Source organism: Pristis pectinata, chromosome 1, assembly GCF_009764475.1.
Source record: "Pristis pectinata isolate sPriPec2 chromosome 1, sPriPec2.1.pri, whole genome shotgun sequence".
Classification (NCBI taxonomy): domain Eukaryota; kingdom Metazoa; phylum Chordata; class Chondrichthyes; order Rhinopristiformes; family Pristidae; genus Pristis; species Pristis pectinata.
Window position 1 is genome coordinate 97,143,511 of NC_067405.1, and position 26,269 is coordinate 97,169,779.

A 26,269-nucleotide genomic window follows, 5' to 3' on the forward strand; every position below is an offset into this window, starting at 1 on the left:
AAATCCCATGGATTTATTTTTTCATATCAAACCAACTAGATTACAAGGACTGTGACAAAAGTGGGTGAAATATAATTAAATTTCAGGATATTTTGAACATTTCTAACACAGAATATAACTCAGATTTTCCTATTAATTATATTTTTTTCTGTGATAATCTACCTTTGCAAAGTTGGGGAGAGAAAGTTTCAAGATTAAAACCAGTTAACGTTGTGATTGGGAGTCATTTTCTCAGCTCTTCGCAGTTTTCTTTCCTGTTCAGGTAATCAAATAAACTTGCAGTTCTCTTTGGGTAAAGGCATAACATTTATTAATCCTGCCACTGTTATATTTTTTCTTCCTGAACCACCATAAATAACCTTGTATCCTTTTTGATCCTAGTAGCAAATCAGGGAAATGTTCACCTTCTCAAACATTTTTAGGGATGGGCATTAAGTACAGACCATGTTAGTAATGCCCAATTCCCACTGATGAATTTAAAATTAAAGATTCTAATTGGTCTAACGTGGTTTTATTATTACAAACAAAATCCCAATTCAGGAGACATTGCCATGTTCCCTGAAGGTACTGCAACATAATTGATCTATTGGCCTGCAACCTTGACAGATCTAGTTCAGTCTGGCACTTAATGATGAGGAGAATTGAGAAAAGAGTGATTGAAAGATTCTGTGACAGTTCCCATGTTGTGAGTGACAGCTTTAAGAATGAAATGGGTTGTCAGTGACAGATGTGCTGGCTGGAGCTGGACAGGCACTTCATAAAAATGATGATTTTTGTACCCTTGCTGCTTATTTCATCCATTCAGAAAGATTGAGGATGGCATTGTGCTTCCAACAGAGCTGCCTGAGGTTTCAGGCAGTTACACTTTTATTTTGTGCGATACGCCAATTGCAAGCACAAATGACGTTTGACACACCCCAACGAATCATTAAATATAAGCTGCTTTTCTCAATGATTCAAATTCAAAACCAGACGTATTTGTCCGGTGGGAAAAAAAATGTCTGTATACAAATGCTGCGCTTCACTGGTGGAAAATATGTACACTGTTTCTGCTTGTTTGCATTGTCTGTAGTAAGAATATATCAGGGGTACATTAAATATTAAATAATATGTCAAGACTGCAAGAGCTTTGAAATGGAGGGAACCTCTTGGCTTCGAAATTAGCAGTCATAGTAAAGTATGTGCTTCGCTTTAGTTAAACTGATATATTTTCTTTTCTGTTGAATGCAATAACTTCCAATCACAGGAAGCTAAATGCTTATATTATAAATTATATTTATAAGGGGCTATTCCACATTTATCTGCACCACTCCAAGTCAAAGTTACCATCAAAGTTTCTGATATATAGTCATAATTTCTTCATACTGCAACTTATCTAACATGAATGAAACCAGAGCATTGTTACTCCAGCAGTGGAGTGATGATAAAATCATCTCGGCTTTTTTTTAATCTAAGTTATTTACTTTGTGATGTTATGCTCTGGAGTTCAGTTTGACATCGTGAATGCTTTTTATTCAACTCCTTAGTTGATTCTGGAGAGATATGTACAATCAGATGAAGCCATAATTAAGTACAGAGTAGCATATTAACCTCAATTTGGAAAGCATTGCTATTCTAAAAGCAAATGATATTGAAAACCATGATTTGATTGAACAGCATTACATGCTCAAGGAGCTAAATGGTCTAATTGTGTTCCTTTGAAAGTATTTGGTTACTGTCTTTCTATGGCTGCTGAGGCTCTGCCTGTGCAATGGTTGATGATGAGAATGCTGAAAGGTTCTGCTGCAATGAGCAACCTTTTGAACAATCTTGAGCAGGATCTTCATGAACAAAAAGAAAAGGATTAGAATTGTTAAAAGCTATTTTTATTGTTCAGATCAACTGCCCTTTTGACTTCATTGTTCACCTCAGCTTTTCATACTTACCAAACCAGTTATTTGGCCAACATCAGCTCCACGGTAGTTTTGTGTTATAAAGGAATTTTCATCAGCCTATGGTGTTGACTAAAGTAATAGTTCTTCAATATCTGTAGATGTTAGCTGCAAATATCCTAGGCATTTAGAATGAAAGGGGCACAAGACTTAAACAGGTAAGAGCAAAGTTTCCTTTAATTTAGAAAGGGACAAGCATATGGCTCTTCTCGGCGACTCAAGGGATCTTTCCTCCACTGTCTCCACCAACCCCACACAATCTGCTTCCTCCCCAAGATCTGTAACAGGACAGTCCCGATGGACCAGTTCTTGTCCCACAGGACTTATTTCTATGTACCTTGACTCTATTCCTTCTCCCTTTGTCTGTAGCCTGTGAGGTTATTCACCAGTTTGACAGTCTCCTGGTTCCAACCAAATCACCTTCACCATGGATGTTCAATCCCTCTGCACCTTCGTCCTTGTTTCAATCCTACTCGAGGCCCCTCCTTCACCCCTTTTTCCAGTCCATTGATGACTGTACTGATGCTGCTTCTTGCATTCATGGGGAGCTCAAAAATGTAACCACCTTTGCAGCAAATTTCAGAATCAGAATTATTATCACTGACATATGACGTGAAATGTGTGGTTTTGCGGCAGCAGTGCAGTGCAAGACATATAGAATCTATAAATTACAAGAATAAATAAAAAGTCCAAAATAAAGGAATAATCAGGTAGTGTTCATGGATTGTTCAGAAATCTGATGGCAGAGGGGAAGAAGTTGTTCCTGAATCATTGAGTTTGGGTCTTCAGGCTCCTGTACCTCCTCCCTCATGGTGGTAACGTGAAGAGGGCATGTCCCGGGTGGTGAGGGTCCTTAATGATGGATGCCGCTGCCTTGAGTCACCGTCTCTTGAAGATGTCCTCGATGGTGGGGAGGGTTGTGCCTGTGATGGAGCTGGCTGAGTCTATAACCCTCTGCAGCCTTTTGTGATCTTGTGCATCGGAGGCTTCATATTAGGCAGTGTTGCAACCAGTCAGGATGCTCTCCACTGTACATCTATAGAAATTTGTAAGAGTTTTTGGTGACATACCAAATCTCCTCAAACCCTATTCTACCTTATTCTCACTTTCACATGGTCTATACCTGACTTTTTCTTTCCCGCTTCACATCTCTACCTCCATCTCAGAAGATGGGTTAGAGATGAATATCTATTACAAGCCCACAGTTCCCATGACTACCCTTCCTCCCACCCTCATTCCTATAAGGACTCCATTCCATTCTCCCAGGTTCTTTGTCTCCATCGATGAGACTTTCTACACCAGTACTTCCGAGATATTTTTTTTAACTGGGTGTTTTCCTATCGAGCTCTTGATCCTTCTCCTCCCAACCAGCACCAGATAGGGTTACTCTTGTCGTCACCTTTCACCCCAGAACTCTTTCAGTATTCTGCAGGAACTGTTCCCTCTGTGATTTCCCGGTTCACCCTTCCATCTCCGTCAACCACTCCCATTCTCAGGGTATTTTCCTAAGCAAAGGATACAACACCAGCCCTTTTATTTCATCTATTTCCACCATTCAGGGACCTGTATAGCTCTTCCAGATTAAACAGCGATGCACTTGTACTACCAATTTATCGTTTTGCATTTGGTATTCATGATGTGTGTACTTCTATGTTGGAGAAACCAAAAGCAGATAGAACAACTGCTTTGCAAAATAGTTCTGTTCAGTCTGCAAGGGTGACCCTGAGCTCCCAGTTGACCCTGAGCTCCCAGTTGCCTGCCACTTTAATACTCTATCCCATTCCTGCTCTGTCCTCAGCCTCCTACAGTGCTCCAGTGTAAGGTCGAGGAATAGCATCTCATTTTCCATCAAGGCATGTTGCTGCCCTTAGGACATAATATTGAATTTGACAATTTCAGAAAAGCAACCCTTCTTGTTTCTGTCAGAACTGGCCAGTTCTGATGTAAGGCCATTCACCCGTAACATCCACTCAGTTTTTCTCTCTCCACAACTGCCACTTCACCTGCTGAGTATTTCCAGCATTCTCTTTGGTTTCAGATTGCCAGCAACTGCTGTGTTGTCTCTTGTGGTTCCAGCATGTTGTTGTTTGATCTTTTTTTTCTCCTTCCATCTCTCTAACTGCCCTCATTCATCTCCCACTTACAGACTGAACAGCTATAATTTACTATGCAGCACCAAAAGCAGTTGTGTCGCCTGCACAACCTTGATCTCTGTCCCTCACAAAAGTCACCTCTGTCATTTCCATCCATCTCCCTTTCTATAACTTCAAACATACCTGCTTTCCCACTTCTTCAGTTTGAATAAAGACTCACTGAGCTGAGACTTTGACATTGTCCCTCTGTCCGCAGATGCTGCCTGACTCGTTGTGTATTTTCTGCACTTTCTCTTTCTATTTTTGTTCTTGACTCTATATCGGAGCTCCTGCACATCCTTGTAAGAGCATGTCCTCTGCTTGGTTTTGACCTGCAGAGGGTAAGTGAGATCCTCTCTCCTCCCACCCCACTCCCTAAAGGAAAGAAGAATACTGAGCAGAAACTAGGTGGATACTCAAAGATGGAAATGTTTTAATGTTATCACATTGAGGGAAATTGAGGGGTGGGGAATTTGCTCTGTGAAGGGAGAAATTACCATGCCTCCTAAATAATTGGTAGACGCTGGAGATACTGGCAGCAGAGGTGCCTATAACAACTTGGGTATCTGTGGCCCCAACAAGATGGGGTGTTCCCATGCTAACCACCCAGACTCCGGCAGGGCCAGTGCTATTTTGTACTTGTGGCCATGACCTTGGCTTAATGCCCTGGGGTATCCCACCCAGTGTCATCTGGTATTGATCTCGTGTTGCCAGCAGTGTTTATGGCAATGAAAGATGAAGCTTCCAGTTGAGTTAAGATTTCTCAGGACGTTCAGCTCTTGGATAAACAAATTGGTATCAACAGAAGCTCACAATTAGGAACTCTACCAATACCTTATCTAGTGAGCATTTTACATCCAGATCTGTAGTTGCCAGCTTCTCATCAGGAAGGTTTATTTTGTGCCAAATAGCAGGATTTTCAGAGGGAAGTTGTGTTCCAATTATACATGACGTTCAGATATGCCATAAGATGCAATGATTAGCAAAATTATTGAGAGGAATGTACCATTCTCTGGCGCAAGGGTAGTCCTAGACCAGCTGTTGTTTATCTTCAGTACACTTTATCAAATCCTTGTCAAATTCTCTCATGTAGAACAATATTCATGAGTGCTCAGTGATTGAATATCTGAAGAAAACTGATCAATAGGTGAAATCCAGTATTTACTGTGTTCAAAAATCAAAGTCTACTTTGGCATAACTCTGTTATGTAGATCCTAGACTGTCAAACAAGATGATGGAGGATCTCAGCCGGATCAATGAGAACTTCTAATCTTAGATATATGCATTGTGCAAAGAGAAATGCATAATCAAAGCACGAATCAAGTGCACAGTACTAAAAATTATGGAATTCTGTGCATGTTCAACATGTTCTCCTTCTTAGTGTGTTTCAACCCCATCCCCTGTAACAATGGCTTTCTCAGTTAGCTACAAAGCCTTGTGTGCAAGTTTCCTGCAATTAGAATTGCTCAGGAACCCTCTTTAAATTACCAGCAGAATTTCACTTGCAGCAGGAAACAATCATTTTTACAGGGTTTTATTGTGATTTTTTTTTGAGTGTTTGAGGGCTTATACAAAACATTTTTTTTTAAGGACTGATCTATATTTTCTGTTTTTTTTGATAGAATTGTTATGACATTACACGTCACAGAAACTGAAAAGCTTCCATGATTGCATCTATATAGTGTCTTTCACAACCCCCAAAACACTTTATAGCCAATTAAGCACTTTTTTTGAAGTGTAACCATTATAATGTGGGCACCTAAGAGCCACCTTTTGCGCTGAGCAAGCAACCAAACAGCGATACTATACAACTGGATGATCAGGTTTAGTGAGGTTGATTATTAGCCAGGACACTAGGGAATAATTCAGTTCATCTTTTACAACCATCTAATTTGTCAGACAGGGTGTTGGTTTAACATTCCCTTTGGAAGAGAAGTACTGCCTACTAACACACGTTACTACAGTAGAGCATCAGTCTGGATTTTTGATCTCAGGCCTCTTCGGGTGGCACTTGAACCTACAGGTGAAGATGTTACCAATTGATACTGTGTACAAAATGCTCCAATTGGCAGTCATGTGCTGCGAATGCAGATATGGATCAGAAAGTGACCAAGCAAAGGAGAAGCAAAGATTATAAAAAAAATGTTCACAAATTACAGAGTTTGTCCAGAATAGCTATGCCAATGAATGTTAAATGTAGTTCAGGCAGTGTACAGTCCCAGTGCATAAAAATTCTTCACAAAATTGCCAAAATAACGATCAACATTACACCATGACCTCATCTGCACTGCTATTCCCACACTCAGCAGGAATGCCAAGTCCCTTGTGAGACTGCGGCACCTTCACCTCTGCTGTCTGATACATTGAACATGAACAACATCTCTAACAGTGTACGGGCTTTTCAACCTAGTTAAACTGGAAACTGTTCAGTCCAGTACACTCAAGTTCCAAGTCAGCAACCTTGACAGATGTGAAAAGGGAGCAATAGGCAGTTTGACATTAAAGACTGTTTTGCCTTCCTCTTCTGGGAGCACTCACCTTTGGAAACTGCTGAAATAGAGATGGGTTTTGCTCACTTTGATGCCATTTCACAATGCTGAATTACTGGAAGCAGTGTATCACCTGCTGACTAAAACTGACCGTTCATTTATGTCTGGTACTGAGTAGGTAGTACTCATCTCCTTGCCAATTTTAGGGCTAATGTGAACAGTGTTTGCCTTGAGAACAATTGGTATTAGTGTTTCACTGCATGAAAGGGCAAATAACTGAAAGGAGGACATGAATTCAATTTGATCATTGAACTGCATTTAAATGGAGAGTGAACCTAATTATGTGAACAGCCTGGTAATTAAATAGAGGAACAGGTTGGTGTGCGAGTGCAGGACAAATGTCATTCAGTGAATGAGCTGATATTTCTTTTCCCAGCAATTACACATTGTGCACATGGAGTGCATGAACTCCACTGTTTAAGTGGGAAGGCTGCGCGGGGCAGGTGGTGACTGGCCAGAATAGTGGCAAGGCTGAAGATGTTGGGTGCTGCAGTTTCCAATCTGGGAGCCAGTTCAGTGGGCAGGGAGGAGGAAGGTCAAGCAGCAGGCAGACACAACAAGGCAGCCCCCAGCAAGGGTCCGTAGTGACTGACCGCCAGGGGGGAAGTGGAGATGAGCTGATGACTTGCCTTGGTCAGGGAAAGGAGGGGTTAGCCCAGTACCAGCAAGGCCCAAGGCCAGAAGGGCAACTCCAGCCCTGCAGGAAAGTCTAACCATTATCTTTTTGAAATACCTGCTGGGCCTGTCTGTCACCAGGTTCCATCCCTCAGCATGATGGACCTGTTTATATTTTTGGTTCTAATTGTTCTTTCTTGTTCAAATTATGTTTAACTTGTGTTCTTCTTCTGAATGTTTTGCCTCTAATGATACATGCATTTGCTGCAGGTTTCTCATTGCACTGTGCAGGCACGTACTTGTGCATATGACAATCAAGTCGACTTGTTAACCCACCCCACGCTTCCAGTCTCCTTGCCTAGCTCCACTTCTCACACAGATCTCCGGTTGACACTGCAGATCGGTCCCTCTTGTCATCACTGATCCTGATCTACAGATGATCATCAGCAACTTAACTTCCTTCCAGTTGAGTTTAATACAATGCTTATTTACCCATTGAGGTGGCTTTATAAAATCAGGTGTGTTTACCATTGGTGTACTTGTGAAGCATCTGCAGTTGGAAGTGGTGGTGATGCTGCAGAAGTGAGCAGTTGTGGCAGAAAAGAATAAGGCTTAACAGTACTTAGAGTGCATGGTGCTTGATATTGCATCCATCAGGTATACGACCAAACCTCACATGCTCTGGTTATGTTCAAGTCTGTGTCCTTTGTGATTTAGTTGGGAGGTATGGTACACTGAGAGAGAGTAAGGATTGTCCTATGGGATCATCAAACTTGGAAGTGAAATAATGATTGGGCAGATTGACAGCAGTAGAATCTTATGGCAAATGGAATCAAAAGACAAGATGCTAGAAAAGAGGAATGGACACATAAGTTATGGGGAAGGATTTATTACAAAGTTGAACATAAAGAGAGGAAGAGGTGAGCTTTGTAGGAACACGACTATCAAGGTAAGCGATGGCATGGTTGCAGTTAACCTTGTCGGTCATCAAGACCACTGGAGGAGAGAGGTCATGCGAGATGATCTTGGTCTTGGGTGGGTGACCATAAGTACGGGTGGGGCTTAAATTAAGGGATTTTTTTGAGGAGGACTGGGGAGCAGTGAGACAAATAGAGCAACAGGTGAGTTGAAATAGAGATTAAAATACCCAAGGATGAGGAGTCAACCATTGTAGAGGATAACTACACTGGAGTAACTGAAAGGAAATTGATTGATTGCTTTGCAGAGCACCTGTGCTGCCTGCCATTTTAACTGACCATTCCCACTCTGACCTTTCTGTCTCAGATCTCCTGCACTAACACAGCCAACACAAGCTGAAAGGACAACATCTCATTTTTCATCTGGGCACCTTGCAGCTTGCAAGATTCAGTAGCAAATTCTCCAACTGTGCATAACTTGCGTATTTTTTTGTCTGTAGCAGAACTTGCTACTTCTGTCTGCCATCCTTTTGGCTTGGTTTCTCTATTTCCTTTCGTGTAGTCCGACCTTCTGGACACATCTCACAGCCTTACCATTAGCAACACAAGCTTAATCTGTTTTTAACTACCGCATTAAGTCATCTGATCTCACACCATCAGAGGTGTTTCACATGTGATGGAGATGGAGGAACTGAGAATGGAATGGAGTCCTTACTGAAGACAGGAAGGAAGTGTAATCAAGGCAGCTGTGGAAGTCTGTGGGTTAGTGATGGACGTTGGTGGGTCAGGATTAGGCTTCTAACTGTGGGACATTAAACCACATTCTTCAGGCCATGGGGTGTGACTTCAAGGACATGCCATGGGGAGAAACTTTATACCATAAATGTAAGTGAAGTAGAGAGGTTACAGGGAGAGGAAAAGTTATGCTGTTGGCTGGAATATCAAGGAACAATTTTAAATAAACAAAATTATGCTAGAACCTAAACATTTTCTTTTTTTTAATTACTCTGTCCAACTGGAATCTGAAATCTACTCTTAATTATTATATCCTGCTGAGATAACCTTTGTTAATAATCCTTCAAGGAGCTCAAACACTCCATCAGTCAGCACAATTGATGGAGCAGTTATGAACAGCAGTGGGAGCCACAGGGAAACCAGGCTCCCTCTGCTTTCAGGTTATCGGGATGCCACTGATCTGCTCACTTGACTGGGCCCAGCAGATCTGTGTCACGGTGAACAACAGATTCATTGTGGCCCTCCAGTCATTCACTGTTAATTGTTCCTCTTCGGCTGCTCATACAGCATTAGGCCAAGAACAATACGCTATTGGAACAGATGGCATCTGAATAATTAACTAGTTGTTGACTTTTTTTTTGCAGTTTCAATCAGTCACAGCATTTGAAAGTACTAACACCTCGGATCAAATTCCATATACTTTATATAGATGTTGGACTTTCCTTTCGGTAATTGTCAATATCATCTCACATTTATGTATACACATCATTTACGTTTTATTATAACAATTTTCCTGTTGTAGAACTCTGAGAATGAAGACGTTTCCCCATTCCCCAAGCCCTTTTGTACCATTTCGGCCCGTTTCTTTTATGTTTTTCTGGTTAGCTTTGAAGCTTCTTGTGGCTGCCTGAATCCTGCAGTAATTTCGTACTCTAGTGCTGGTAATTCACTTTCTCATAGCCCCATTAGGTCCACACTATGAAACTCCTGAACTGGTATCTCCCTCAAAAGGAGATGTTTCAGCACTGCAGGTCTTTGTACGAATTTGACAGTTCAGGAATGTATATACCGTTGCAGAAATGCTGTTTACCTCTGCTCTGTGCTTCAGGAATTAGTATTTTTCTCAGTAAAGGACTCCATCCAATGGCATTATCTAGGATTTCCTGCTTGCTTGTCAAAATGGCTACCTGTTTGATCCCCTGACTTTTTATCTTGGGTCTTTTATTCATTCCGGGGATGTAAGTCTTATTGGAAATGATTCCCAATGCTGGCATGAAAGCATGTGGATGACAAGGCCATTTTCGAGGGCAACTTTGAATCAACCACATTGCTGTGGCTCTGGAGTCATACACAGGCCAGAGCGGATAAAGATAGCAGGTTTGTTTCCCCAAAGGATGTTGATGAACCGGATACATTTTTACAACAATCTGGTAGTTTCATGATTATCAGCGAAGGTGCCAGTTTCTAAACTCCAGATTTATCTTCTTGAGTTTCTCAGCTGCCAAGGTGGGATTTGAACTTGAACATTAGCTCAAGCCTCTGGATAATTAGTCCAGTTAGAAGTGTTAGTCTACTGTAATTTTAAAGATATATATCTCCTGAAAAACTTACTGTAAAGTGAGAGTTGGACTTCCATCAAATCAATCCATGAATCTGAATTCAGTATAAAAGATAAGGAATTATAAATCTATTGTGAATAAAATTTGTGTCATTGATGAAGGGAACCATCTGCTCTGGGCCACAAAGGACTTCATTACCTTGACACCTTAAATGGCTGAGCAAACTACAGAGTTGTGCAACCTCTTTCCAGGGCAATGAAGGAAGAGCAATATATGTCAGGTGCACCTCAGGAAGGAAGGTTCTTTTTATAAATTGTGTAACCAGCCAACTGTCAGAAATGAGGACTGGAGTTTTCTCTTATATTACAAAACAAAATGTTTATTTTCACAAGGAAGTTCCTTCCCAAAAAAAACTCTCTCTATTCCCTTCTCTTGGACACTTGTTAAAACCTACCTATTAAGCCAAGCTTTTAACGACCTGCTCTAAAATCATGATATATGGATCAATAAATTTTTTGTCAATAATACTGCACTGAAATGACTTTAGATACAGTAAAGGCAGAATACATATATAGATGTTTCTATCTCATTGTAATAAAAAACTGCTGATTTGAACAAGAAACAACCCAGTTCCATTTATCATTACATTTCAACAGTATGTAAAACTGTCTGTGAATAATTGTTTGGAATCAAAACAGAGAAATGCTTAACTCATTGATATGATGTTCTTTATCAGAGGATTGGTTTCATTGGCAGTTGGACAGCACACACACGGTCATGGTAGAGATGCATGCTATGGCTGCAGCAACACATCACTCATCAAAAATTGGGGTTTGCAGCTCCTCACGTTAAAAAGAATGAACCACGACACTGCCTTTCATAAAGATGAGAAGCTGCTTGGTACTAATACTGTCACATGCTGCCATCCTGTATGTCGCAGTGGAACTCTGCAAATTGTTTTTCCATGACCTCCACCTCTCTCCAACTTCCTTTCTCAGCCGAACCATTTGCAGGAAAGTTATGGCCAGAAACTGGACGTAGTTGAGACTTTAAAGCTGAAACAGGTTCAGGTATTGCAAGAACAGTAAGATTAGATTGGATCACTCTTACAAAGACTTCCCTTGAAGCTCACAGCACGTGCTGGAAATTTCTATGGAAGAATTCTTTTCTTCCCATTCTTACTCAAATGAAAATGCAAGGGCAAGATTACTCGTTCTCTCAGCGAATGCTGCATAAAGCAGGCAAAAATGAAAAAGATGTGACATGAAAACAAATACGACGACATATTTGCATTTCACAGCACTATTTAGACATAATTAACTATTGAGCTGGTCCTTGACCATCTGTCTGTGTTTTTGCTGCCTCTAATTGTTTCAATTATTTTGCATTTCATTGCAATGTACATTCTTCTAACTTTAAGCATGCATACAATTAAGACAAACAAAATCAGTAAACTGCTGAATCATAGGTATAGATGCCACCTATCTGTAAACTTCTGGATTGATAATGCACTCCAAAGCAGATAATTGTGATCTTGTTTTGTTAGTGTATTTGGCTTGTTAAGAGTGCTCTGACATTTTGTGTGCTTGCTTGTATTTCTGAGTTGCCTGTTGTTAAGGTGAGAAATGTAAACCAGGGAATTAGAGACCAGTTAGCTTGGCATCTGTTGGAGGATATTACAGCATCTATAATTAAGGACAGAATGATTGAAGACCTTGAAAATTTTCAGCTGAATCAGAGAGAGTCAGTATGGATTGTAAAGACTGGTTTATGGGTTGTAAAACTAATTGAATTTTTTTAGTGGTGACTGAAGGAGTAGAGGGAATATCTGTATGTGTTATTTACATGAATCTGCAGAAGGCATTTGATCGATCCTTTTTTCATTAAATGACACTTGTGGAATTGAAGAGAAACTATTAACCAGTTTGGGGAATTGGGTAGGTGTTGGAATAATGGGCAGGTACTCAGATTAACAGGATGTGAGCACTGTTGTCCCCCGGGGAAATGTGGGGCCTCAAATATCCCCGGCTTTCATTTATGACTTCAGGGGACAGAAAGGAAAGCCAAAGGTAAGAGCATTGTGAGCAGTGAAGGTGGAAGCACTAGAAGGGATATTAAAAGATTAAGACAATGGGCAAAACTGGCAATGCAAGCATGAGATCATCCACGTTGGATCTAGAGATAGAAGATCAGAATATTTATGATCTGAAAAGCGGATAGCAGTGGGTGTTAAAAGAAATTAAAGAGATCAGTTATTTCACTGATTCTTAGCACTTGAGCACTGGTGGCGAGATTAGCTGAGATTTCACATCCCAGATTTCCCTGGATAGAGCAGCAGTGAGCCACCACCTTGAATTATCAAAATCCACACGTGAAAGTGCTCCCACTGTGGTGAGTACAGCCAGGTTCCTCCAGAGTAGTGCAGGTAGCAGAATCTTTATTTGAGCAGCCAAAGGCTTGCTCTGTTATACTTCAGCTGCCAGAAGGCTTTCATTGTGTGCATGTTGCACGGATGTGCACTGTTTGTGCACCATCATTCAGCCACATCTTCAGCAGATAGCTCCTGTTGCTGAATCGCCATCTGGTTTATCGTGCTAGCAGACTGTTGCAGAATGAAGACCTGGTGACTGCTGCCAGAAGACCAGGTATTAAGTGCATTTATGCTGTATTTTAATCACACATCAGCTGCAGGTTAAGGGAGTAGAAGCCCTTTCAGTTACAATGCTCTTCAGAGTTGAAGTAGTACCCATAGTATGACATGTGAGACTTGGTAATTATCTTCAACTTGGAAGAAGTTCAGTAATTAAAACTTAATGTCCACAGTTATCTTGGCAGCATGTGGTAATGTGGCCCTGAAGTTGGAATCCTGTCTGCAGTTGGATTTCAATGAGAGTATCAGAACTGGAACTTTTGAAGTATCTCACACTGTTCTCCTCTGGAATTCAAAAAGCAGAAGTGAACCTTGAACAACTGGGACAGCATGGCTACTGATGTGAGAGTCTTTCTATCCCACCCCCATCCCCAACCCCCTCCTCTCTCTTCCAACAGCTTGCTCTGATCCATATTGCTCCTGCTCATTAACCAGCCAGGGCACTCCCGGCAGAGTTTTGCAACTTTTAAAACAAAATCCGGAAAGCATCAAAGCTGTGTAGAATCATATCAATTTCCTTTGGAAACCAATCAGAGTGAGCCCATAAGGAAGCCTTCAAATAAGTTGGTTGAGTGCTCCTTCCAGTTGCTGAACATGCACAAGGTTAAGAGAAGGAACTGAGGTCCAAAATGGCAGTGCTGGCTTCCAATCACCACTGCACCTTGGTATAAGCATCTGTTCTACTCTTCCAACTTCTGGTGGGTATCACCTCTGTATGGACTCAAGTCCTGGCTGATTTCACAACCAGCATAGCTCCTGATCAAATATACTGCACTTTATGCCATTTTGGAAGCATCTACACACCCATACTGCATTAGGAGCAATGAAATGAAGCTGGATTTTCATTTGTGGCCTATATTTTTATCGTAACATTTTTATCTCGATATTTACTTAAGCAATGGCTCCTATCCACGCAACACAGTGTCATTTGCAGGAGCACAGTTTAAACCAATTTTCTCCACTGTTTTGTACTCATTCTATATTTGAATAATATGTCAGTTTTATAACACTACCATTACAATGAATTACAAAGGCACTGATTAACCTAGTTGATTGTTTTTGAAGCTCGAAACCTAACCAATTTAAAAGTTCCACTGATTTCTGGCATAGTCAGGTCCTAAAGCAGTTTCATTCTTGGTAGTTCAGAGCATGACCATATTGGACAGCCTGTGTCGCTGAACAGTAGGGCATGCCAATGCAAATTGGTTGAGGTTTTGCATAATTTCCATTAGTATATCATTGCTGGGGTCCAGGAAGACGCTTGTCTGCTCAGCCATGATGGTGTCGATGTAATGCTGAGATCTTTGGCAAGTAGCAAAGAGAAAGCAAAATTCATTTTTGCTGCAAGTTTACTTCAGTGCAGAGTGGAAATGTTGGTCCAGGGTTGAGGGAGATTCATTGTGAATGACTGTTTCCATGAACAATGATATTATTGCTTATCTCCATGGCAATATATCACCGGATATAGAGAGGATGAAATAGTCTTTGTTCACCACATCTTTTATTGCATTTCTGAGCAGTCATACTTCATGTTGCTTTCTTTTAACAATTTTATTTTGTAAGCAATCAAAACAAAAAAATACTGACACAGGTCATTTTTGTAGGAGTGACTAATTCTGTATGTGCACAGAACAATGAAATAATCAATGCTTAACCAAGAAATTAGATTAAGACCTGGAAATCATTGCTCTGCAAACATATTCTCTTTCCAAAATAGATATCCTGTCATCGTTCGTATAAAGCAACTTTACCACATCAGGAAAGATTTTGCTTTGACTGTAATTGTGGGACACAATCACCGGCAGGTACAGATTGGGCTGGAAGGATTCGTCCTGGGTTGTCTCTGTGGAATGTGATGAAATTCACTGCCACCTTCTTTGCACCAGCACAGCCTTTGGCTGATTGAGGAAAAGGACAATTGAGGATCAAGACCTCACACCTGGCACAAAACTCATGGTCTGCTGGGCAGCAGGGATCCCTACCCACCTATCTGCTTCTGAGCTCTGGACTTACCTACAGCTGGCACCTCATGTCCCTGGAAACATACCATCAACACTGTCTCTGCAGAATCCTCCAGATTCACTGGAAGAGTGAGCAAACCAACATTAGTGACCTCTCCCAGCCCAACATCCTCCATAGTGAGGTTCTAGTTACACTTAACTGGCTACATTGGTCAAGCCATTATCATTCACCTGCCCAACACCAGAATCCCAAAACAGACATTCTGTTCTGAGCTCTGTCATGGAAAGAGATTGCCAGGTGGACAGAGGAAATGAGTCAGAATGTATTCAAAGTCTCTTTGAAAGAATGCTTCATCTTCACTAACTTCTTGGAATCTCTTGTCCATGCCCAATTGAAGTAGAGAAGTAGTAGATGAGATGGTATTGAGAGCCTTGTGTTCTTATATTGGGAGCACACAGAGATTCTGCATAAGCAGCAGATCACCTCACAATCTATTCACCTGTCGACCACATACTCCCCTCTCCGTGGAAGAACCTGCACTTCCCATAGTGGCCGCATGAGCCACCTGAGAACCCATAAAATAATTGTGAAAGCAAATCATCCTTAACCCAAGGGCCTGAGAAGATATTCTGCTACCTAAAGAAAGGTTGTGACCCTTTAAAGGCAAAAATTCAAAGTTGTAATAGGTGAGAGATCATGGTAGATTGGGAAGAGCTTGCGAAGTATTCGTCTCAGAAGTGACTGGAAGTGTTTCTCCTTGACTATTTTGCCGGTTATAGCTGCAAGGCACTCTTCTGATGAATGTCAGAATTGTGTAATAGAGGCATAATAGAAAAATGAGCTTTCCTTTGGAATTAACTGTTCATTTTGATTTTATTATGTTGCTGGTTTACACTTGAGTTTTATCCTGAACTGCATAAGCAAGAATGTACTAGTAGCTGCTCCAGTGAAGGATTAATACCAACTTGATATCACAGTGAGCTTCCTCATTTAATTTTCATTTGACAACCAAAAGAAAATGTCATTTGGGCAACAAAGTTGCAAGTATCTTTTTAAAATTAAGTCAATGCCATTTCCAGTCACTTTTTTTTAAAAACAATTCTTTCCACTTTTTTAACTTTGTGTAACTTACCTCCCTCAGACTCCTTCTAAATGAGCCTCCTCTGATGTTAAATTAACTGCTGTTCCAAGCACCTCTAATTTTATTGACATGCTAATTCTGCAGCTGATAGCAATGTGCACTAAAAGCAGATGATCGTATATGGTTTAAAGAAATGCCTCTGCCATTCACGTTTGTGTAAATTTTATTTTTCAGGCGAGGCTAATGATAAGAATGTCCAAGTGGTGGAACTGCCAATAGTTGATAGCCTTCACCCACGACCACCATACCTGCCCTTGGCTATTCCTGAAGACCTCGCAGGTCGATTAACTCATCTACATGGAGACCCCTCAGTCTGGTGGGTCTCACAGTTTGTCAAATATTTAATACGTCCTCAGTCATGGCTGGAGAAGGAAATTGAAGAGGCAACCAGAAAACTTGGCTTCAAGCATCCAATTATTGGGTAAGAACACTTCTCAGTCTGTGTACATTTCTGGCCAACTGTTCTTTTCAGCAAATTCTTAAAACAACTACCTTTACTCCATGTAAAATTGTAATAGCAGCCTATTCTCAGCACTTGCATAGTAATGGAATCACACCTGGGTCTATTACCATGACTCAGTCTTCTGGAATCTTTCTCCTTGCAATTCGCTTATCATTTCTCTGTGCTTATTTTGTATCCATGCTTCATTATATATTCTGCACAAAAATAAAAAAATGCAACTGTACAAATTATATTGATTCAATACAGACAACTCTCCACTCTTAAAATACTCTATTAAGCCCAGCTCTCTAGCCAACCTTTGGCCAGGACTACTATCTATCCCTACATGGCTCAAGTCATTGTATTCCCCATGCTTCTGTTGAAGAACTATTGGAAGTAGTTTTACATTGAAGTCACCCGAATATTATCATTTCATCTTTCCTCACAACTTAGAAGGCTATTCAGCCCAAGAATTTCATGCTGGCTCTCAGAGCAATCCCATGAATCCCACTCCTCAACTTATTTTCTGGTAACTTATTCCCTCATTTGAGCCATTTGATACCCCACTCCGCCCTCCTACACTCATGTAATTTACAGTAGCCAGTTAACCTAAGAGCCAGCACCTCTTTGGGATGTGGAAGGAAACCAGAGCACCTGGGGCAAGCCAGTGCAGTCACAAGGTGAACATACAAACTCCACACGGGATGCACCAGAGATCAAAATTGAACCTGGGCCACTGGAGCTGTGAGACAGCAGTTCTACCTGCAGAGCCCCCGCACTACTCAATGAAAAAGCTACCTCTGGTTGGTTGCATTTATTTTAACAATTTTTAAAAAGCCTTCACCTTTAATTTTTGTGAAGAAAGACATATTTTTGTTTTTAAGACTTGAATTCTTCGGGCGTTTTATATTTTTCATTGTCTATGGGAGTATTTTTTCAATTCGTACTGTGTATTATCAAGTACTTCAAGTTATTTAAAAAAAACTTTACTCCAAAGGAGCATTGACTTCCAGCCTCAATAAAGTGCAACCAAGTTGATATCAATACTCACTGCAGCACATGTACATCAAGGTTACTTCACCTTATTAAAATTTGCCACCATCTTACAAGGTCATCACCATTACCCCACTGACCAACATATCCACAGACAAACGGGATTGGTCAGTTTTCTACTTATAAGCATAATGCAAATCACAAGTAGAATTCTTAAAGCAAAATGAATGAATATCATTTCAGCATGGTTTTCACTTATTGACAGCATGAAGTGTTATTAACTTATGCACATTTAGCTTTGGTGGGGGGTTGAGGAGGGCTAGTGTTCATTTTTTTATGATCCACAAACTGAAAATTCAAGCCCCATTTGTTTTGAAAGACTGAAGTGAGCACATAAGGTATTTTCAAATAGCTGTCAAGGTTTTGGATCCTTATCAGTTTTGCCAGGCACCAACATCTATGCTAAATGTGGTGCACAGTGGAAACTTATGCAAATTTGAGCACCACGAAAGACAATTGCACAATGTTTCCTGTTAAATTTAGTTAAAAGGAGCCAATTTTACCTATATCTGCTCTTTATTTACCAGTGTGAAGTTATCGCGAAAGGAGATGGGAGAGACTATTTCCAAGGCAAAATCTAAATTAATCTTTGAATTTTCTTACCAAGTGCAACCCAACTCAAATTTGGTTTGATTCCTAGTGTTAACTTAAATGCTACCTCTTTTAAAAACATTTTTTTCTTCAGTTAAAGTTAAGCTGCATGCTTTTGCTGTGTTGATGTTCAAAATTGCCAAGATATATTCATAATCTTGCAGTATGTTTCTCTTTGTTGCTTTTGACCATTGTGTCAGCTTAATTTTCGCTGGTCAACAGGGTGTGTTCACCTCAGTGGATAATTAATGAAGATCAGGCATAAAATCGTTAATATATATCCCTGTGGATCTTGTTCAATTAGCAGCAACATCTTTGTCAGTCATTTCAAATCTGTATATTCTATTTATAAAGAACCATGCCTTAAGAGTTCCAAAAGGTCTTCTGGCAACAGAATAGCTTACTGATGGCACAAGTTGTTGAACATTAAGATCAACATGTTTTAACTCTTGCTCACTTAGCCAAACTGATACCTCGGGTTTGAAGGTAAGGTTAAGTGGGCCATGTAGATCAGAATCCAATAGTGTAAAAGGAAGTCATTCAGCCGATTGTGCCTGTGCTGGATTATTGAAGGACATTAGACTACTCCTTCGTTCTTTCCAGGATGTACCTGGGAGCCATGCAAGGTTAGCAGCTGATGGATGAGTGGTGTGCACTTGGCAGCAAGAGAGTTGAGTGGGGCAGTTGGGGTTTCTGCTTATGTGGAAACTTCACCCTTAACAGCATGTCAGAAGAGGTACCGAGAGTGGCTCTGAGCTAAGAGTCCAGCCTGATGCAGCAGCCAGTTAATAGGAGAAGGATGAGGAGTATTGATTGGTTGAAGTTAAAACTGGTACTCAAGAGAACTCAAAAAAGGACAGCTTAAGGCCGGGAAGGAAAGACCACATGGTCCAGGGATGGCAAAAAAAAGACTGATTGAAGTATTAGACACACTCATGGAAGTCCCATTGTGGAGACAAAGAAAACTTCTTCAAAGTGGGCATACCTTGAAAGAGAACTTGCAGTAGAACAGCAGTATGAAAACAAAAGAGACTACAGATGCTGCAATCTGAAACTAAAAGCAGAACACTGGAAGAATTCAGCAGGTCAAGCAGCATCTGAGGCAAAAGATGTACGTTTAAGTTTTGGGTTGAGACCCTGCATCAGAACCAAGAGGAAAGAGGAAAGATTGCCAATATATAGAAGCACAAGGGAGGGTGAGACAGAGGCTGGTAAGTGATATGTGAAACCAGATGAGGGGGGCAGGGATGTTCAGCAGATGGAACCAGGTTTGGGGGGAGGAGAAGGAGTGGGTATGGTAAATTGGTTTATTATTGTCACATGTACAGAGGTACAGTGAAAAACATGTCTTGCATACCGATCATACAGATCAATTTATTACAACAGTGCATTGAGGTATTCTTAGAGACATAGAATTTAGATTTAAGAATAGAATGATTGTAATCGAAGTAATGAGTGGATCTGCAGAGAGCAGCTTGCAATGAATTGCCATGGTCCGGCGCCACCTTGCAACAAAGAGAGACAAAGGTGAACAGAGAGAGAAAACATGGTTGCACAGGTGAGTGTGTGAGGGAGAACACCGATGGTGTGGGTGAACTGAAATTGGAAAATTCAATGTTCATACCTTTGGGTTATAATCTACCCAAGCAGAATATGAGATGTTGTTCTTACAATTTTCATTTGGCCTCCCTGCAGTAAAGGAGAAGGCCGAGGACAGGGAGGTCAATGTGGGTGTGGGAAGTCAGTTAAAATGACATGCAGCCTGAGATGGCCATTGCGGACAACGTGCGGGTGCTCCACAAAATGGTCTCCTAGTCTATGTTTGGTTTCTCCAATGTAGAGGAGGCCACATTGTGAGCACCGCATGCAGTAGACCAGGTTGGAAGAGATGCAAGTGAATCGCTGCCTTGGAAGAGCTGTTTAGGTCCCTTGCACCTTGGCACCTCCCTCAGTGCCTTGGCACTGGGAAGAGCTGTTGAGGTCCCTGGATGGTGGTGAGAGAAAGTGCCAGGGTCTGGGGAGGGGTGGGTGGGAAGGGAGTCACGTGGGCTCAGGTCTGTAATAACAGCCCAAATGAGCAAATAAGCATGTCAGTAACTAGGTGATCGACAGGGCCACTGTTATGCAAATCAAATAAAGTAGTTAAAGATCTATTTTATGGGATGTAGCCCATTTGTCAATGGTGTGGAGTACACTTTTGAGCACCTACAAGCAAAAATTCCACTGCCTCCCACAGCTACCTCAGCAGCACCTCTTCCCATCCTGTCTCTTCTAAGGATGCCATTCCTTCCTCCTAGTTTCTCTGTCTCCACCACATCTACTCCCAAAGTGAGGCCTTCCATTCCGGGACATGTGAAATGTCCACCTTTTTCAGGAAACGTGGCTTCCCTTTTACTGTGGTTGGTGGAGCCCTCTCTCACATTTCCTCCAGTTCCCAGACCTCTACTCTCACCACTGCTGTCTCAGCCCCAAGCAGAACCCACTGAGTTCCTCCAGCAATTTGTTTTTTGATCCAGTTTTGCAATGGGTTGTGAGAAGCCAGGGCAGGGGGTGGGAAATGGGGGATGTGAGAATTGAGCAGCTGCTTGCTTGTCATTGCACCAGCGCTTGGGGCAGTCCAGTGGAATCAGCGGCCAGATGTGACCGTAAGCTGACAGAGACCAATTTCCATTGGTAGATTTGATGAGCCAGCAAAATGGGAGGAACAATCCAGTGAAATCCAGGCCAATGAGTAGAGAGATACCACAGAGGGTGAAGAGTCATTCTGTGGAATTAATGTGTATGAAGGAGCTGGGCAGGGGAGCAAAGAAGATTAAGAGCCATAACACTTTCAGTAGATGAACCAAACATGGACCAGAGTACAACAGGAGGCTCCTGGAAAACTTGGAGCTATTCAGCAGGGCAGATTCCAGCAGGATTTGACCTGATGTGGTCGAATATGGAGTTGATGTTCCCAGGGAAACAACATCAGATAAGACTCAACCCTATTTTAATCCTCTGAAATTAAAACCTATGAGGAAAAGTCTTTGACAGGGTAAACTGTGCAGAGTTTATTGCACTCAGTCACCTCTTGCTTGCAAAAGTGGATTCTGCCCTGTAGAATTGCCTTGCCTGTGCTACTTGCAGCACATCTAGATTAAAGTGGAAACATGACTGAACATTGACATTTACAATTTTGTTTTTGAGTGTAAACAGAAGAACCAGCAAATGCAGAGAACATTGGAAATGCAAATCAGGACACGCACCATCAGAATGTTTCAGATCAGTGGCCAATCGTCGTAATTTTAAAATATTGGAGATATGACAGATTTTGAGCGGTGGAGGAATTTCTAAGTGGTAGAGAAATAGGGTGGGAGAGTGGGAGGGATAATAGATCAAAGGAGAAGGCCTCGGATAGGGAGGGGGACGGGAACAATTAACTGACGGGACACATGAAGAAAACAGAAAATGGAGTTAGTGAATGCTACGGTGGACATGCCTTTTATCACACACACTCCCCCAAATAATCAGTAAACATGTTCAGCATGCATGTGTGCATCCATGTGTACATACAATATGTTGCACATGTACATCTGTGTAGAATATGAGCGTTTAAAGCCTCCTCCAACAATAATCAATTTTAAATTCCTGTGCATATCCTTAGCTGGTACATGGAGAGAGAAAGTTAGAGAATGGAGAAGATCCCTCATAGGAATAGGATTGGGAAATAGTTGTGAGAGCCAGTGGGATTGCAGTAGATTCCGGATGATAGCATTGACCCAGAATAGAGATAGAGAAACAGAGGTAAGGAAGGGAAGAGTTGGAGAAAGTGAGGGCGAGGTGGAACCTTGATGAAATTTTACATTCTAAAAGGAGAGTAAGAAATGACATTACCACAGCCGTCAGCATTAAAGATAAAGAGCCAGGGATTCTGAGTAGGACTGGAACAAAGAATTTTTCATATCTCACCAAGAGACCGGCACAAGTGAGTCCTATTGGGGTTGCCCTACCAAGTTTGAGTAAATGAGTGGGCTCAGCAGAAGTTGTTCGATGTAAAAACCAATTTGGCCGGAAAGAGGGATGGAGACCGGAAAACAGTTCCCATTTGCTTCAATCTATGTTCAGGACCAGAATGAACTGCCTTTATCTCCATTCAACAGAATAAATCACATAATGCTCAATAATTTTGAATCAAAAAAGTTCCTGTTTAACATGATGCCGTGGTATGTGCACTATTTAAGCAGTTTTTTTCATGAATAAATTTAAGGTAATGTTTTGTTCAGGATTTTCTGAGCTCCTAAAACTCTCTCCTAAAACAAATGGTTTCACTTGGAGCACATCTCCACATCCAGCTAGTTAATTTTCTTGGTAAGATCTTCATTGTCTCCACTAAGAAGTGATGAAGTTTATTGGGTTTGATGTACAGATTTTGATACTGCTAATATAATAAGTAGAGTCTTCATTATTAAACTACCTCAGTTAATAAATATCTTTTGATATTTTGCAAAACACAACAATGTTTACATTTGAAGGGGTCTGCTAGTTGTAGCTACCTCATGATGGTCATTAATACTTGTTCGACATTTTTAAAAACGTAATTCTCCTTCGAGGTCATATAAATTCATAATTTGTCTGTTGGAAAATATTTGCTGGATGCCCAGAGGACTTTTATTTCATTATCTATTGAGTATTTATAAAATCTTAAAATCCAACCTGTGCAGATTGAACAGTTTGTGAATGTACTTGACTGAACTGAACTTGCAGATGGACAGTACTGATCCTCTCCTCTCTCTATTCGCACCAGCGTTCATGTGCGACGCACAGACAAAGTCGGAACCGAGGCAGCTTATCACCCTATTGAGGAATACATGGCACATGTAGAGGAACACTACAAGTTTCTTGCTCGCAAGATGGAGATTGACAAAAAACGAGTTTACCTTGCCACAGATGACCCTAACTTACTTCAGGAAGCTAAGTCAAAGTAAGTACGGTCTAGTTTTATATATTGTACGACGATTTCCAGACATGCTGGAAACTTGGATGAGGTGGGAGGGGAGGGGCGAGGGTGGGATAGGATAGAGTGGAAGGGAAAGAGAGAAAATAATGCTTTTATGATGGCCAATTCAGGCGTACTAAAACTTACTGAAGGAAGTTGTGGGGTTCTTGCAAAGCAATGCATTTTGAGTCAAAATATCTTAAATCCCTGCAGTCTCAAGTGTGTCTGAAAAAGAGAATTAGATTTCAAGAAAATTATTTCTTGATGGCAACAGTGACTTTGAAAGTGTAGTCTGTGCATCCTTCTGTTATATTTGGCAGAAACCAGGAGGTTAATAATTTTTTGCTTTTATCCTAAGCATATGACTCAAATGATAATGAAAAGTAATGAGCCAAACTGTGTGGCCTGGCAGCTGCTGGTTCTGCAGAGAACCCCTGGTTGTCAGCCATTCCAGCTCAGTTTATTTCAGATTGCCTCGTGCCCAAAACACCTGAATCTGAAACAACCTGGTGGCTAAATACTGATGCACCTCACCTTCTTGCTCTCCAACTGGTTCCACCATTGAGCCTCAAAGTGCCTTGCTTCCAGTCAACCTCACAACTTCCTTTAGTAAGTTTTACTATGCCGATACTTGTCATTACAAAGGCATTATTTTCTCTCTTTCCCTTCCACTTCATTGAGCATTATGCATCCCACCCTCAGCTTTCCACCCAGGACAGCTGGTCCAAAGAAAATTGGGGTTGCTCACCCTATGGGGGGGATAAAATATATGTTCAGGTAAGTGTTTGAATTACTTAATTTATTTTAGAACCATAGAAAACTACAGCACAGAAAGCAGGCCATTCGGCCCTTCTAGTCTGTGCTGAAACATTATTCTGCTAGTCCCATTTACCTGCCCCCAGCCTATACCCCTCCAGACCTCTCTCATCCATGTATCTATCCAATTTACTCTTAAAAGTTAAGAGCGAGCCCGCATTTACCACATCAGATGGCAGCCCATTCCACACTCCCACCACTCTTTGAGTGAAGAAGTTCCCTCCAATGTTCCCCCTAAACCTTTCCCCTTTCACCCTAAAGACATGTCCTCTCGTACTTATCTCTCCTAATCTAGGTGGAAAGAGCCTACTTGTATTAACTCTGTCTATGCCCCTCACCATTTGGTAAACCTCTATCATATCTCCCCTCATTCTTCTCCGCTCCAAGGAATAAAGTCCTAACATGCTCAATCTTTCCCTGTAACTCAACTCCTGAAGACCCAGCAACATTCAACAAGTAATTAAAAACATTAAAATAGTAGTTAAGTGTCTATAATTATGTTTAATTTTCATACAGATTAGTTCAATCTAGTTGTATAGTTTCCAAATGTCCATTTAAGAATAGCCTTTATAGGTGGTGTTCCAAAGGTGGGGCCTCAGTGGTACACTGCCTGAGGCCGACTCGCCTCTCCCATTTGGCCTCCTGGCTGTGGGAGTCCAGGTAATTCAACCCTCTGCATTTGGAAAAGAGGGAGTGAAAATAAAGGCAGACGGCAAGTTGGATCCCCAAGATCCAACCCCATTATCTCTACACAAGGTGCCCCTGTGCCCACACCACCCAACAGCTCCAGGTCTGTCTTTGCTCCTTTTGAGAATTGAGGTGAAGAGCCGAAAAGCCTGAGAGCAAGTGATAGGGGATGAAAGTGGAGGTGGAGAGAATCTGCGGAGACACTGCATCAGAGATGTTTGCAGGAAACTCAAAACAGTTTTAATAAAAAAAACTTCAGTCAATTATTGCAAGTGATTAAAACTTGAAGCAGTGTTACCTTCAATGATATCGCATGTATTACATTGGAGGATGCATAGTGTGTTAAAGATAGTGAATTGTGCTGCATACAGTAAATACAATATTTGCATGTGAGACATCTGGGGTTGCAGAGGGTTCCCTACCACTTGAAGATGACAGGGTGGTGTCAGCTGAGAAAAGCTGGTAGGCATTGACAGCTTTAGCCACACCCCTGTTCCAGGATCTGCTGCTGTGGGGTTGGCTGGGCTCTCTGAATTTCCCTTCAAGTGCAAATGTCAGTCCTGTGCCTTACATGGGATCTCGGTTGCCATCTTAGGTGAAGCCTGGACAAACTTCCAAGCAATTTTTTTGGAATTAGAGCCAGCAAGGGCTTGGAAAGGACAAGGTTAGTGCTATTGCTGTGGGATCTGGGGCTGGAGGAGCAGAGTGTGGGTTGCTGGTGGCCTGGTCTTGCTGCTTTGCTTCATCCCCTCACTCCCCACCACTCCACCCCCCCCCCCCCCACCCCCTGCCAACAACTCTGCAGACCTTGGGATGAGCTGCTGTGGGACACCAGTTTAACATCTGCCAAGGGAAGAACACACACAAGACACAAGAACACACACAACAAAAAAGGAACAGGAGTAGGCCACCTGGCCCTCAAGCCTGTCCCACCATTCAGTATGTTCATGGCTGATCCAGGCTGGCCTTAATTCCTCTTCAGTGCCAGTTCCCCAAAGCCCTCAATATCTACATTTTTATAACCCCTCTGCATGAAACACTTTCTTACATTTTTGTTGGAAGATAGCATATTGGAAAACCAATTTGCACTCACCGAGGTTCCATAAGCAACATACCAATAATGACAGGATAACCTCTGGGTTTTGTTTGGTAATGATGGTTGAAGGATAATTATTGTCCCAACACCAGGGAGAATACACATGGCAGTCTTCAAACTAGTACTGTTTAAACTCTTCGAGTTCAACTAAAGAATGCAGACATGACAGTTTGAAATCTCATCCAAAGGACAGCACCTTTGAAGTATCTAACTAAATTTTTTGCTCAAATCACTGTGAGTGCGACATAAACCTTTTACTTGCTGACACATAGGCAGGATTCCTGTACCCTGGGCCGCAGCTGATGATATAGAACATTAAGGCACGTGGGATGCATGGTAACTTGGTAGATTGGATTAAAAGTTGGCTTGGCCATAGAAGACAAAGGGTAGCGGTGGAGGGGTGTTTCTCTGACTGGAG

General features: G+C 41.5%; 1 protein-coding gene across 2 annotated transcripts in view; it reads left to right on the top strand.

Moving 5' to 3' along the window:
* Positions 1-26,269, top strand: part of LOC127573061 (alpha-(1,6)-fucosyltransferase) — a 592,121-nt gene that overhangs the window by 544,419 nt on the left and 21,433 nt on the right. For both annotated transcript variants that reach the window (XM_052020880.1, XM_052020871.1), the window contains 2 exons: positions 16,366-16,612; positions 23,061-23,237. In XM_052020880.1, the coding sequence (XP_051876840.1) occupies positions 16,366-16,612; positions 23,061-23,237 (424 nt within the window). The remainder of the gene's footprint in view (positions 1-16,365; positions 16,613-23,060; positions 23,238-26,269) is intronic.